This window comes from Gobio gobio, assembly GCF_949357685.1.
Source record: "Gobio gobio genome assembly, chromosome: 14".
Lineage (NCBI taxonomy): Eukaryota > Metazoa > Chordata > Actinopteri > Cypriniformes > Gobionidae > Gobio > Gobio gobio.
In genome coordinates this window covers 32,062,654-32,075,222 of record NC_137107.1, presented here as the reverse complement: position 1 = coordinate 32,075,222, position 12,569 = coordinate 32,062,654, and the positions used below count along the sequence as shown (strand labels likewise).

General features: G+C 36.4%; 2 protein-coding genes across 2 annotated transcripts; both read right to left on the bottom strand.

Moving 5' to 3' along the window:
- Positions 1 to 3,076: 3,076 nt before the first annotated feature.
- Positions 3,077 to 4,746, bottom strand: LOC307137199 (uncharacterized protein). The gene is made up of 6 exons (XM_079834699.1): positions 4,554 to 4,746; positions 4,418 to 4,478; positions 4,157 to 4,285; positions 3,927 to 4,022; positions 3,755 to 3,839; positions 3,077 to 3,379 (listed from the first exon to the last, which is right to left on the bottom strand). The coding sequence occupies exons 1-6, from the start codon at positions 4,697 to 4,699 to the stop codon at positions 3,369 to 3,371; spliced, it is 528 nt and encodes a 175-aa protein (XP_079690825.1). The 5' UTR covers positions 4,700 to 4,746; the 3' UTR covers positions 3,077 to 3,368.
- Positions 4,747 to 4,975: 229 nt separating this feature from the next.
- On the bottom strand, positions 4,976 to 12,299 carry LOC307137198 (uncharacterized protein; the record flags this gene model as incomplete). The annotated part of the gene is made up of 8 exons (XM_079834698.1): positions 8,183 to 12,299; positions 7,985 to 8,068; positions 7,677 to 7,841; positions 7,247 to 7,451; positions 5,733 to 5,807; positions 5,597 to 5,635; positions 5,283 to 5,369; positions 4,976 to 5,065 (listed from the first exon to the last, which is right to left on the bottom strand). Exons 1-8 carry the CDS (start codon positions 10,837 to 10,839, stop codon positions 4,976 to 4,978), a joined length of 3,402 nt encoding a protein of 1,133 aa, XP_079690824.1. The 5' UTR covers positions 10,840 to 12,299.
- Between the last annotated feature and the right edge of the window lie 270 nt (positions 12,300 to 12,569).

Sequence of the window (12,569 nt, the reverse complement as noted above, 5' to 3'; positions counted from 1 at the left end):
TTGGCCCATTGGAGGCGCTATATCTCGGCTGCTTTTATGGGTGCGTTCACAGTTCCACTGGGGCATTATACCCAGTGTGCCTGACTGTCACCATGCAAAATTACAGACATTTTTACTGTAGCATTTTGAAGTTATGGATTCATGAACTTGACTTATATGACAGTACAGTTAGAATAACTAGCATTATTGGCCCATTGGAGGCGCTATATCTCGGCTGTTTTTATGGGTGCGTTCACAGTTCCACTGGGGCTTTATACCCAGTGTGCCCGACTGTCACCATACAAAATTACAGACATTTTTACTGTAGCATTTTGAAGTTATGGATTCATGAACTTGACATATATGACAGTACAGTTAGAATAACACGCATTATTGGCCCATTGGAGGCGCTATATCTCGGCTGCTTTTATGGGTGCGTTCACAGTTCCACTGGGGCATTAAACCCAGTGTGCCTGACTGTCACCATACAAAATTACAGACATTTTTACTGTAGCATTTTGAAGTTATGGATTCATGAACTTGACATATATGACAGTACAGTTAGAAGAGCTATTGCATTGTTGGCCCATTTGGAGGCGCTATATCTCGGCTGCTTTTATGGGTGCGTTCACAGTTCCACTGGGGCATTAAACCCAGTGTGCCTGTCTGTTACCATGCAAAATTACAGACATTTTTACTGTAGCATTTTGAAGTTATGGATTCATGAACTTGACATATATGACAGTACAGTTAGAAGAGCTATTGCATTGTTGGCCCATTTGGAGGCGCTATATCTCGGCTGCTTTTATGGGTGCGTTCACAGTTCCACTGGAGCATTATACCCAGTGTGCCTGAATGTCACCATGCAAAATTACAGACATTTTTACTGTAGCATTTTGAAGTTATGGATTCATGAACTTGACTTATATGACAGTACAGTTAGAATAACTAGCATTATTGGCCCATTGGAGGCGCTATATCTCGGCTGCTTTTATGGGTGCGTTCACAGTTCCACTGGGGCATTAAACCCAGTGTGCCTGACTGTCACCATGCAAAATTACAGACATTTTTACTGTAGCATTTTGAAGTTATGGATTCATGAACTTGACTTACCGTATGTGACAGTACAGTTAGAAGAGCTATTGCATTATTGGCCCATTTGGAGGCGCTATATCTCGGCTGCTTTTATGGGTGCGTTCACAGTTCCACTGGGGCATTAAACCCAGTGTGCCTGACTGTCACCATGCAAAATTACAGACATTTTTACTGTAGCATTTTGAAGTTATGGATTCATGAACTTGACATATATGACAGTACAGTTAGAAGAGCTATTGCATTGTTGGCCCATTTGGAGGCGCTATATCTCGGCTGCTTTTATGGGTGCGTTCACAGTTCCACTGGGGCATTAAACCCAGTGTGCCTGACTGTCACCATGCAAGATTACAGACATTTTTACTGTAGCATTTTGAAGTTATGGATTCATGAACTTGACTTACCGTATATGACAGTACAGTTAGAATAACTAGCATTATTGGCCCATTGGAGGCGCTATATCTCGGCTGCTTTTATGGGTGCGTTCACAGTTCCACTGGGGCATTAAACCCAGTGTGCCTGACTGTCACCATACAAAATTACAGACATTTTTACTGTAGCATTTTGAAGTTATGGATTCATGAACTTGACATATATGACAGTACAGTTAGAAGAGCTATTGCATTGTTGGCCCATTTGGAGGCGCTATATCTCGGCTGCTTTTATGGGTGCGTTCACAGTTCCAATGGAGCATTATACCCAGTGTGCCTGGCTGTCACCATGCAAAATTACAGACATTTTTACTGTAGCATTTTGAAGTTATGGATTCATGAACTTGACTTATATGACAGTACAGTTAGAATAACTAGCATTATTGGCCCATTGGAGGCGCTATATCTCGGCTGCTTTTATGGGTGCGTTCACAGTTCCACTGGGGCATTAAACCCAGTGTGCCTGACTGTCACCATGCAAAATTACAGACATTTTTACTGTAGCATTTTGAAGTTATGGATTCATGAACTTGACTTACCGTATGTGACAGTACAGTTAGAAGAGCTATTGCATTATTGGCCCATTTGGAGGCGCTATATCTCGGCTGCTTTTATGGGTGCGTTCACAGTTCCACTGGGGCATTAAACCCAGTGTGCCTGACTGTCACCATGCAAAATTACAGACATTTGTACTGTAGCATTTTGAAGTTATGGATTCATGAACTTGACATATATGACAGTACAGTTAGAAGAGCTATTGCATTGTTGGCCCATTTGGAGGCGCTATATCTCGGCTGCTTTTATGGGTGCGTTCACAGTTCCACTGGGGCATTAAACCCAGTGTGCCTGACTGTCACCATGCAAGATTACAGACATTTTTACTGTAGCATTTTGAAGTTATGGATTCATGAACTTGACTTACCGTATATGACAGTACAGTTAGAATAACTAGCATTATGGGCCAATTGGAGGCACTATATCTCCACTGCATTCAAGGTTGCGTTAAAATTTTAATCGGAGCCTTTTTACCAATTAACTTGACTGTCACCACGCAATATTATGAACAATTTTACTGTAGCATTATTTAGTTATTGTCCCATGATTCTGAGAGATATGACATACAGTTACATGAGAAATTGCACTATTGGCCCAGATGGAGGTGCTATATCTCCGCTGCCTTTAAGGGTGCGTTCAAATTTGAACTGGAGCCTTATACCAAATGAACTTGACTGTCACCATTCAACATTATGAATAATTTTACTGTAGCATTATTAAGTTATTGTCCCATGATTCCGAGAGATATTACATAGTTACATGAGAAATTGCACTATTGGCCCAGATGGAGGCGCTATATCTCTGCTGCCTTTAAAATTGTTTTGTCGCTGTTCAATGGTGCTGAAAAATCTGTAACAATTGGATTATTAAGAACTGCAAATACATTTTCATCTAGCATTAACTAGAGTTGTTACATGCTATCACTATGAAATCCCAAATGTAAAATGTTGGTAACTTTTTATATGAATGGAATAATCAACTCAGATCATGCTCACATCATAAAACATTGGAAGTCACTCAATGTCAGAGTTACATTTATTTATTTATTCACTCATTTGTTCATCTACATATTTTTTTTAATGTCAATGTCAAACACTTAGTTGTCTCATTTGAGACTGATTTCTGTAAAATGTTTAAAACGGGTATTAGCAGGTGTTATTAATGGATATTCAACTTCACTTTGTAAAAACACAAACTATTTGTAAAGGTGCATTAACAGTGTATTTTCTGATCATAATGGCTGTACATTCCTTTATATTTGTGATTCCTGTGTTGTAGGAACAGGAAAACATTCCAGTCTCTGCCATGTCTTTAATCTTCACCTAATAAAGACATGAAAGTAATTAGTGTTATTTCTGTGAAATGAAATACAATTAATATAATTGTAATAAAATTATACAATTAATTGTATAAAATAATAAATTTTTTGTAATACAATGTTTTTTTGCTCAAATGCTATGCTTTAGTATACAAGTTGTAGTGATGTGCTAATAATGATTCACTGTAATAAGACAGAGAAATCCAAACTCATGACAAGTGACTACAATTGGAAAAAGATAGCATTTAAAAACAACAACTTTTAGTTGTTAAAAAAATGTATTAAGTACTTGAGTCTAAGTAAATCTATCAAATAACTATTAAATATATTCATGAATGTTAGGGTATTTTTACACCATTTAAATATAAAGTATTCTTACCTTCAAAAAAAACATGACTTACAAAAGCCTTTTCCGCTTCATATCGGCTAAATCCCTCAATTTTTCTCAGGATGCACAGGGTTACCTTTACAATATAAAGTAATTGTCATAACATAAACTGCTGTTCACAGCTAAATCCAATAAGATAAGCAAAAAATAACTAAATAATTACCTCAGGTGTCATCACATCCAAATGAAATGAAAGCTGTTCCAAGTTTGCCTTGTCACGGCCCAATACAGTGTCCACTCTATCTATTATGGCTGTCGTCTGAATATACAGTACAAAAATTATGATTGTTTGAAAGAAAATAATATCTCAGTACTAGCACAATATGTTTTGTTATAATGCATTAATAACATTAATTAACATCAAATTATTTATTATTATTATTATTATTATACCTGTTTTTCATTGAAGATACTGATCAGTGCTTCTCTGTTTTGTTTGAATTTGAGATTGAAATTGGGGTGACGTTTTAGATACATTCTATTTGATCGCAACACCCCAGTTCTAAGGTCATCTGCAAGTTTCTGTGAATCCAGAAAGAACAAATTGTAAATGTTGACATCAAATTAACAACAACTGTTTAGCTAATGATTCTATCATTTTCATTCTGTACTTGTATTATTTTTTGCTTAATCATAACATTTTTTAACATTTACTTGAATCTCTTCATCTGTCAAGATACATTCCAGCATGCCCTTTTCCGCAGCAGCCCTTGTTCTAAAATAAAACAGCAGTTATGGCATCACCTTTGTGGTTTTACAACATATGAACATTAGGTATCAACTGACCAACCTTTTTAAACAGTAGGGCAGTTTCATGTGGCACCCACAATTAAATGATGTGTCAGTGCCTAGATGTATTCCTGCACATTCTGTGTGAAGCCAACCATGACAGGTATTGCACTGTGTCCACTGTACATTCTTTACTTCTGAGTGCATGGTTCTGTGAAACACACACACACACACACACACACACACACACTCACACACACGTAAAAGCATACATATCTATATATCTATTTTTTTTTTTTCGTTTTTCCCCCATGGTTTTTCCAATTTGTCTTAATTTTTGTTATTTGAATAATGAAACTGTGTGATATGCCAATTATTGTTGTTCATTTAAGGTTGTGTGTGTATATATATATATATATATATATATATATATATATTATTTTATTTTATTATTATTATTTTTTTTTTCTTCCCCTATTTGACTTACTGATTTCTGACTCTTTGATAGCAGCAAGCCCCCAGTTCCTGTGATAAGCATTCACGTTCCTGTAATTCTTTATAAGGTTCTAATTTCTGTTGAGTAATATAAATCAAGTGTTACTTTAAAAACAAAATAAAATGGTTAAATCAGCGTTATTCAGCAACTACACTTGACAAAACTTTACACCCATTAAACTTACTCTCTCCAAACGTCTTATATTGGTCAACACTAGAACAATTATTAAAAGATTTATTAAATAAATAGATTTAATAGATTTATTAAATATTTATAATTTTTTAAGATACATACCTCTTCAGGTTTTTCATCATTGATGGTCATTGCATGTGAGATTTCTTCCATTACAGACTTGTCAGCAAGCTGTCCTTCTGTAAGAGTCTACCACCAGATTAATAAAATAGGATGCAAGTATTAGTTGTATAAGGCGACAAGGCATCTTGGAAAAAGTTGCCCATAGCTACCATTTGAGAAGAAATTAAATGAAAAACCGAAACATACTAAACATTAACACCTTTGAAATAGTACATGTAGACATTATACTTAATATTACATTGAACAGACATTGGCGTGCATTGTAGTAATCCTACTGATTATGGTGGTACTACCATTCGCTCTCTGTCACATTGTTCCTCCTCCGTTGAACTCTGCACCATAAATAAAAATGTATTATGTATACAAATATTTATATATAAATAATATTACATTTGTAAATCTCACTGTACATTATTGAAATATTCATACTTCAGCAGGAGTGTCATCACTGATTTCAGTGATTTCAGTTGACCCTTCCATCACAGGTTTATGTTCTGTTGGAGTCTGAAAACATTTAAAATTTAAAAGATATTGGATGCAGGAAAAAGTCTCAATTTACCATTGCAAACATCATTCTACAGAATACTCTGGTATTCTGTGCCTATACACTGAAAAAAAGTGATACTTTGTACAAACTTTTAAAAATTGTTACAGCAAAATCGTGCATTTCATTTTAGAAAAACCAAAACATTTGACTGTAACAAATTAGAGAGCATTTTTTTAAGTTGGCCCAACTATTGGCCAGGGCTCTTATCAAACATGTGAAGTTTGGGGCAGATCGGACATTGTATGCCTGAGTTACAACAACTTCTTTGTCTGGCTATCGCCAGACCAAGCTCAATTTAAGATTGAACATTGGTCTGGGGAGTCTGCTCTGTATTTTCTACTGCACAAGATGTGTGATAAACGAATATAAATTAAATGACTGTACACAATTGGATAGTCCTTCAACCAATCAGATCACAAGAGGCATGAACGACCCATCACTTCTCTATCCGTCATCGTGTTGAACCCACAAATAGCGTGCCAGGTGGATAAGCTAGTCTGTGATTGGTTCCGCAAAAGTGCAACAGAAGCAGTAGAAATTAATGTACAGGTTTTCAGACTGAGTTGCAGGGCGAAATTAAATCACCGGCAGATCAGACTCGGTTTACCCAGTCTAACAACTTCCTGTTTCATGGCGTAAATCACATACACTAGCACTTAGCCACGTGTTGCTTGATTTAATGTTTCTAGTATATTTGGGACTTGATGGCATATTTAAAGTTTTCTGGGAGTGAATCATAGTGTAAAGCATGCCATTTCCTGTTGCCCACAGGCGCTATGACTGTAACTGAATATTGGCATGTAGATGTCTTCAGGTCAGGACTTTAATAAAACATGTGAAGTTCGGGGCAGATCGGAAATTGTATGCCTGAGTTACAACAACTTCCTGTTTCAGGGCGAAACATTGAACTTTGTGAGGCTGCCATGGACACGCCCTTCAGGGAAAACTGAAGATCTTCGCAATTAAACGTTGCAAAGGCCTTTAGATTAGACTGACCAAATATGATGATGATCTTATTAAAACTCTAGGAGGAGTTGATTAAAGTACAACGTCTAGAAATGGCAAAAATTGCAACAATTTTGAAAATATCTCACTTCCTGTTGGTTTTCAGATTTCATACCAGTAGACTTTTTTGTAGGTATTGGGCTTTTACATGTGTCTACCAAATGTCATACCTGTACCTGAAACGTAGTGGGAGGGACACTTTTTGCCACTTCTGAAGCGTGTTTTCGAGCATGTTTAGGCCCTCAAAAATGTGATTCATTTGGGAGAAGAAGAATAATAGACTGAGCAATTCCAATAGGGTCCTCACACCATCTGTGCTCGGGCCCTAATAATAAGTGTATAGCTAATGTAGAATAAATACTACATTTGCTGTATTAAAGTGGTTACTTACCCTTACAAGCACGATGTGACCCACAGTACAGTCTTTTGAGAATACACTTCTAAAATCTTTGACTGTTGCCTGTTGGTCCCCAAAGCCTGGCTGTTTTAGTTCCTTGATCCCGTCATAAAAATTCCAGTGACTACCAGTGATTCGATGAAAGGAAACAAAATGATTTCTTGACGTGAGATGATATGTCACTGCAACAGGTTGGTATCTGATTGTGAACAAAGACATGTAATTACACGGGTTAAATTAATAATTCCAATTAAACAGTGAAATACACACATATATTTAACTACAAGTATATTTCATTCATTATTTGTTTATTATGTTAACTTCATATCATCATCCCTATGACAACATATAACTCTAACTATGTTTATTACATGTAGACTCATGTTTATAACTCTTCATCATTTTCAAAAAAGGAGATTCTTGCCTTTCATCACAAAGCAGAACTGATGAAGGAAGCATTGGTGGCTGCATTTCTGGGTGGCCATCACAGGTGACTGTAGCATCTATTGCCATAATCACAAAAGGAGGCACTCCATGAACAAACTTACGGGCTGTGTATGTTCTTCTTCCCTGACAGACTCTTCCATTCCTGTGCACAAGACAATACATAATAAAAATAATTAAATGAAAAAAATGTATATACAATGCAAAAAGAAAATATAATTATACATACAAAAAAAAAAAAAAAACTTTTGATAAACATATCTTTGTATGCAGTTAGTGTATTCGTACCTCCACTTTTTTCTGCATGGCAGAGAATGATTGTCAGCAACCCAGTTGTTAATTGACTGTTGTAGGTCTGAGAAGTCCTTACACCTATTTTGAAATGTTATTTTAAAGAAAATGTTAATAACATATGGTACAGGCATAACATTTTACTGACATTATGAAACCCAAATATTTATAAAATAAAACCTTTTGGTTACTTACAGTACAGCTACAGTCCAGCAAAGCTTTGGGAACTCAGGGAAAGGACATTTGCAAGCGTCACATACAGACAGTCTTTCATTGTGATTGATGTAGTCTAGACGGCAAACCACATAGTCATTTTCAGCTCCAAATGCATTCCATAGATCTTTTCCTTTAAAACGCTCCAAGTTTTTCAGCCATGAGATCTTTCCCTGAGACCACTGCCCAATGGAGAAGTGTTGATAAACCTCCAACAATGTGTTCATCCAACTGTCTTTCATTTTCATTTGCTCAATTTCTGATAGAATGAATGGTCTTGTTTTCATTGCTAAGTACATAATGTACAGCAAATTGTCAATTGTGCATGTGTTTGTCATAGTTATGGACCGCTGTCCCAGCATTCCATGACCAGACCATGGAGGAGATGTGTAAGACGCCTTCTTTATTGTCTGAGCCTTTGGGGGATTGTAGTATTTAGATTTTTTTCTGTTCTGTTTTTTTTTCCTCCATTGCTCCTCCTGGCTTAATGGTTTGTCAATTTCTTCCAATTCCTTCTTCTCCATTACTTTCTGCCGAATTTCGGTTACTCTGACACCACGCATTCGACCAGTTATGAATTGATGCATAGTTTGGATGAAATCTCCAGGCCGTCTGTGGAGTTTGTTTTGGAGGACGATGTTTTTGGTGGTGCGGAACCAATTTTCTGCTAGACTGTTTGTGTCTCTTGTTTGTCCTAAATGTTTCAGCATTATCCCAGTCCAAAGTGGCAGTGTTGCAATGTATGTGCGGACTACATCAATCAAACCTGGGCAGTAGTACGGATTTGAGGGAGTGCTCAACCCCTTCTTTTCCACATTCTTACTCTTGGTATCTGTGAATGTACCCTCAAAGAGTTTTACAAATGGGGAGTCATGCCTGACTGTCTTTGGTGTTGTTTCTTCTGAGACTTCTTCTGCTTTGTCTGTTCTTGCAGTTTCCACATCTGCAATAACTGCCTGATTTTGAATAGCAGTCTGCAGGTTTTTCAAACTCTCCTGGCAGTGTGCAGTTGCTTCCTCAGTAAAAACTGCACACATGTCAGTTAATAAAGCTTGGATCTCATCTAGTGATGTGGCATTCTGCAGAAGTGCCACTGAATATAGAAAGAGATCTTTTGTTTGCTTCACACACTTCACCTTTGCTACCTTGCAGCACAGTATTTTAATCATGTGTGCAGCACAAATGTGCACAACAGTGAAAGAGCATTGTTGTTGGCCTTCACTGACCCGAAGACATCGCTGCAGGTACATGTGTATATCATTCTGGCAGAAAGTATGTACACATGCATGAATCATTGCCCAGCTGAAATCTGTTTCAACTTTTTGGGGCTGGAGGTGCTGTTTGAACATTTTAAAGAAATCACGCGAAAAACATGTCAGCCAGTGTTGGATAGATGGTGTGCTCTGATCAGAAGAGAGCATCTCTGACACTGCGACAACTGTTGATCCTGTGGTTGATGTAACAGGACAGCAAAGTGCATAATAGAGTACACCTTTGCTGTCTTCAGGTTTGGCCACAACAGTACCTGTTGCATCAAGGTAAAGAAGAAGAGTATTTTTCTTCTGCATGTCCCTGAGTAGTTGTAGTTGATCTGTTGAGTACATGTGAGTCATAAAAGGTGAAATTGCCACGAACTGTACATACTGATGCTGTAGAGGACTGAAATGTTGGTTCAAGTCTTGTGCTTTCTGAATTTTGACACAATCCAGAAATGGATTTGTGTCGATTCTATTGTCAAGATTGCTTTCACTTGAGATTTTTTGCAGTGTTGTGAGGGGAGGCACCTCATTTGTGTTTCCCTCAATTAACTTTTGTTCATCTGCAGCAGCAAGTTTTTTTGTGTGAAGGTGCATAGGTGTGCATTCTCTCAACTTCACCTTTAATGCTTCCTTTTCGCTACTGCTGGTGCGTCTTCTGAATGTAAGGCCTTTTGAATGGTCTATTTGGCCCGAAACTTCCACCTTAACCAAAACACATTCTGCATTTTTGGCAGGTTCTTCCAATACGTATAAATTAAACTGGGTACATCCTGGAAATTTACAACTGGCCTTTCCATGCCAGTATGGGCACATCCTCTTTCTTGAGTCAGACCGAATTACTTTATTGTATGAGAAAGCCAGAACACAGTTGATCATCGAACCAATTTTTTCTGACAGCATATCTGTCCAGCCATGCTCCAGGATTCTGTAGCCTTGTCTTTGGGTGGGTTTTATTTTGCTCCACTCATCGACTGATAGTTGTATTTGAAATTCAGTGGGGCACTGTTTTTCTTCCTCTTTTACTTCCTCTTCAAATGCTTCAGTGTAAGACTGATTAGACTGATCAGTATGGTCAAATTGAAGTTGAGTCCTCTGTAATGGTCGACTTGTTCTCTTAAAGGAACAGTCAGGACACAGCCATGGTGAAATCAGTGCAACATCCTCAATGCTCTTAAATCCAACGCACCTTGGGTGGAACCAGTCTTTACATCTATCACACTGAGCATATGGCTCTAAGGTATTAGGACGCTTACAAACACAATATTGTTGTTCATCAGACTCATCAGATTTTGTGATTGAATGCTCAGCCTTATTAGGAAAAAAAATACATTGATTAAATTCAATCAAATAATTGTGTTTACATTTGCATATGTAAGTCATAAATTAAATGTTTAGTGTTCATTAAACAACTGAAACAAAACAATAAAAAAAATAATAAAGATATTTTTTTTACAGTATTTAGCAGTTAAAATGAAAAAATCTACATCAGGAAATGTCCATGTGTAAAAATAAAAGCAAATGTGTAAGACAGATGGAGAAAAAGAGGTTTACTTACTTTAATATGCAGTGTGATCTTGTGAATTCTCTTTCTGTTATTGAAATTGTTGGGTATAGATAGAGAATGACATAGCTGTCCCCAGAAAGCATTATCTTGATAAGGGGTTTCAGTGAAACACTGTTCATTAGACTGCAATTTTGATACTTTTGTTACAATTTCTTCCCCACTCACAGATACATATCTAGACTGTTAAAAAGACATTATGGTTACGATACAATATCGTTAAGATGACAACATTACAAAATATTATTACCAAGACAACTTTCAAACTCTATTAAGTGATGTTACTACATACCTTTCCAAACACTTTGAACCTGCAAAGACAACAGGTGCAGAACTATTTAAAATTATGAATAATGCATGAGTAACTGAAAAAAAAAAACCTTATGAATAAATTAAATGTGGCGTAATTCAACATTAATCTTACAGGAGATGAAATTACAACTAATTTTGGATAGTTATCTATCCTCAGAGTTAACTTTAAATTATATAATTTCTTTCTTTCATTCTTTCTTTCTTTCTTTCTTAGTTGTTGCTTAATTGTTTATTTTTGGGTGACTGAGTGAGTGATATTTGGAATTAACGTCGTAGGCAGAAAACTGCGGTGTAGCTACAAGATGTGAAAGTCAAGTCTGTACGTCAGAGCCTATGTACAGTTCACATTAAGAAACAACTTATTAAGGCTTCAATACATTTTCTTTCTTGCACATTATAGCCAATTAAAGTTTTTCCCCATTTTATTTTATTTTATTATAACATAACAGGCCTAAACATTGTTTATAATGCTAGTAGGCCTACAATTAGGCTACTACAGATGCTACAATAGTCGAAGCTATAACCAAGTTACTGGGTCGGGTTTTTTTTTTTTTCGTCATAAACTATGCATAATTGATGTATAGTTATGTATAGTTAAATAATGTTTGGCGGGCGTTTGCAACACATTTAGTCTACTAAAATGTAATGCATCAAGTAATTCACTTGCCTGTAGACTTGTTTAGACATCTTTCGAGTCTTCCAGCATGGTTAGTCACAGTGTAGCTACTTAGTAATTGGAGCATAGGTTTATTGCTGATGTATATTGCATAAACCCTTACTGCAAAAAGCTACGTTTTTTAATCAGAAAAGTTCCATTATACAAGACGAAATCTTGGCGAAATCCTGACTCAATAGTGAAGGTACATATATAGGCTATATATATATATAGGAAATTGACAGCGCCTCCAAATGGACCGACGGCAATGGTACTACATTTCTAAAAATGGTCATATATAGCATTACATTCTATGACAACAACAACAACAACAACAAAAAACGTAGAAAACCATTTAGATAAATAAATAACTTGGTTTAATGCTGGATACAATTTATTTTCAGTTCAGTCTTTATTTCTTTGCACAATGGAAAATTACATAAAAAACATAAAAATACCTATAAGTATATTTTAAAATACTTCAAATGTATGGGTTCATAACTTCACAATGCTAAAATAATAATGTCTACATTTTGGCATGGTGACAGTCAAGTGCACTGGGAATAAGACTCCAGTTCAAAT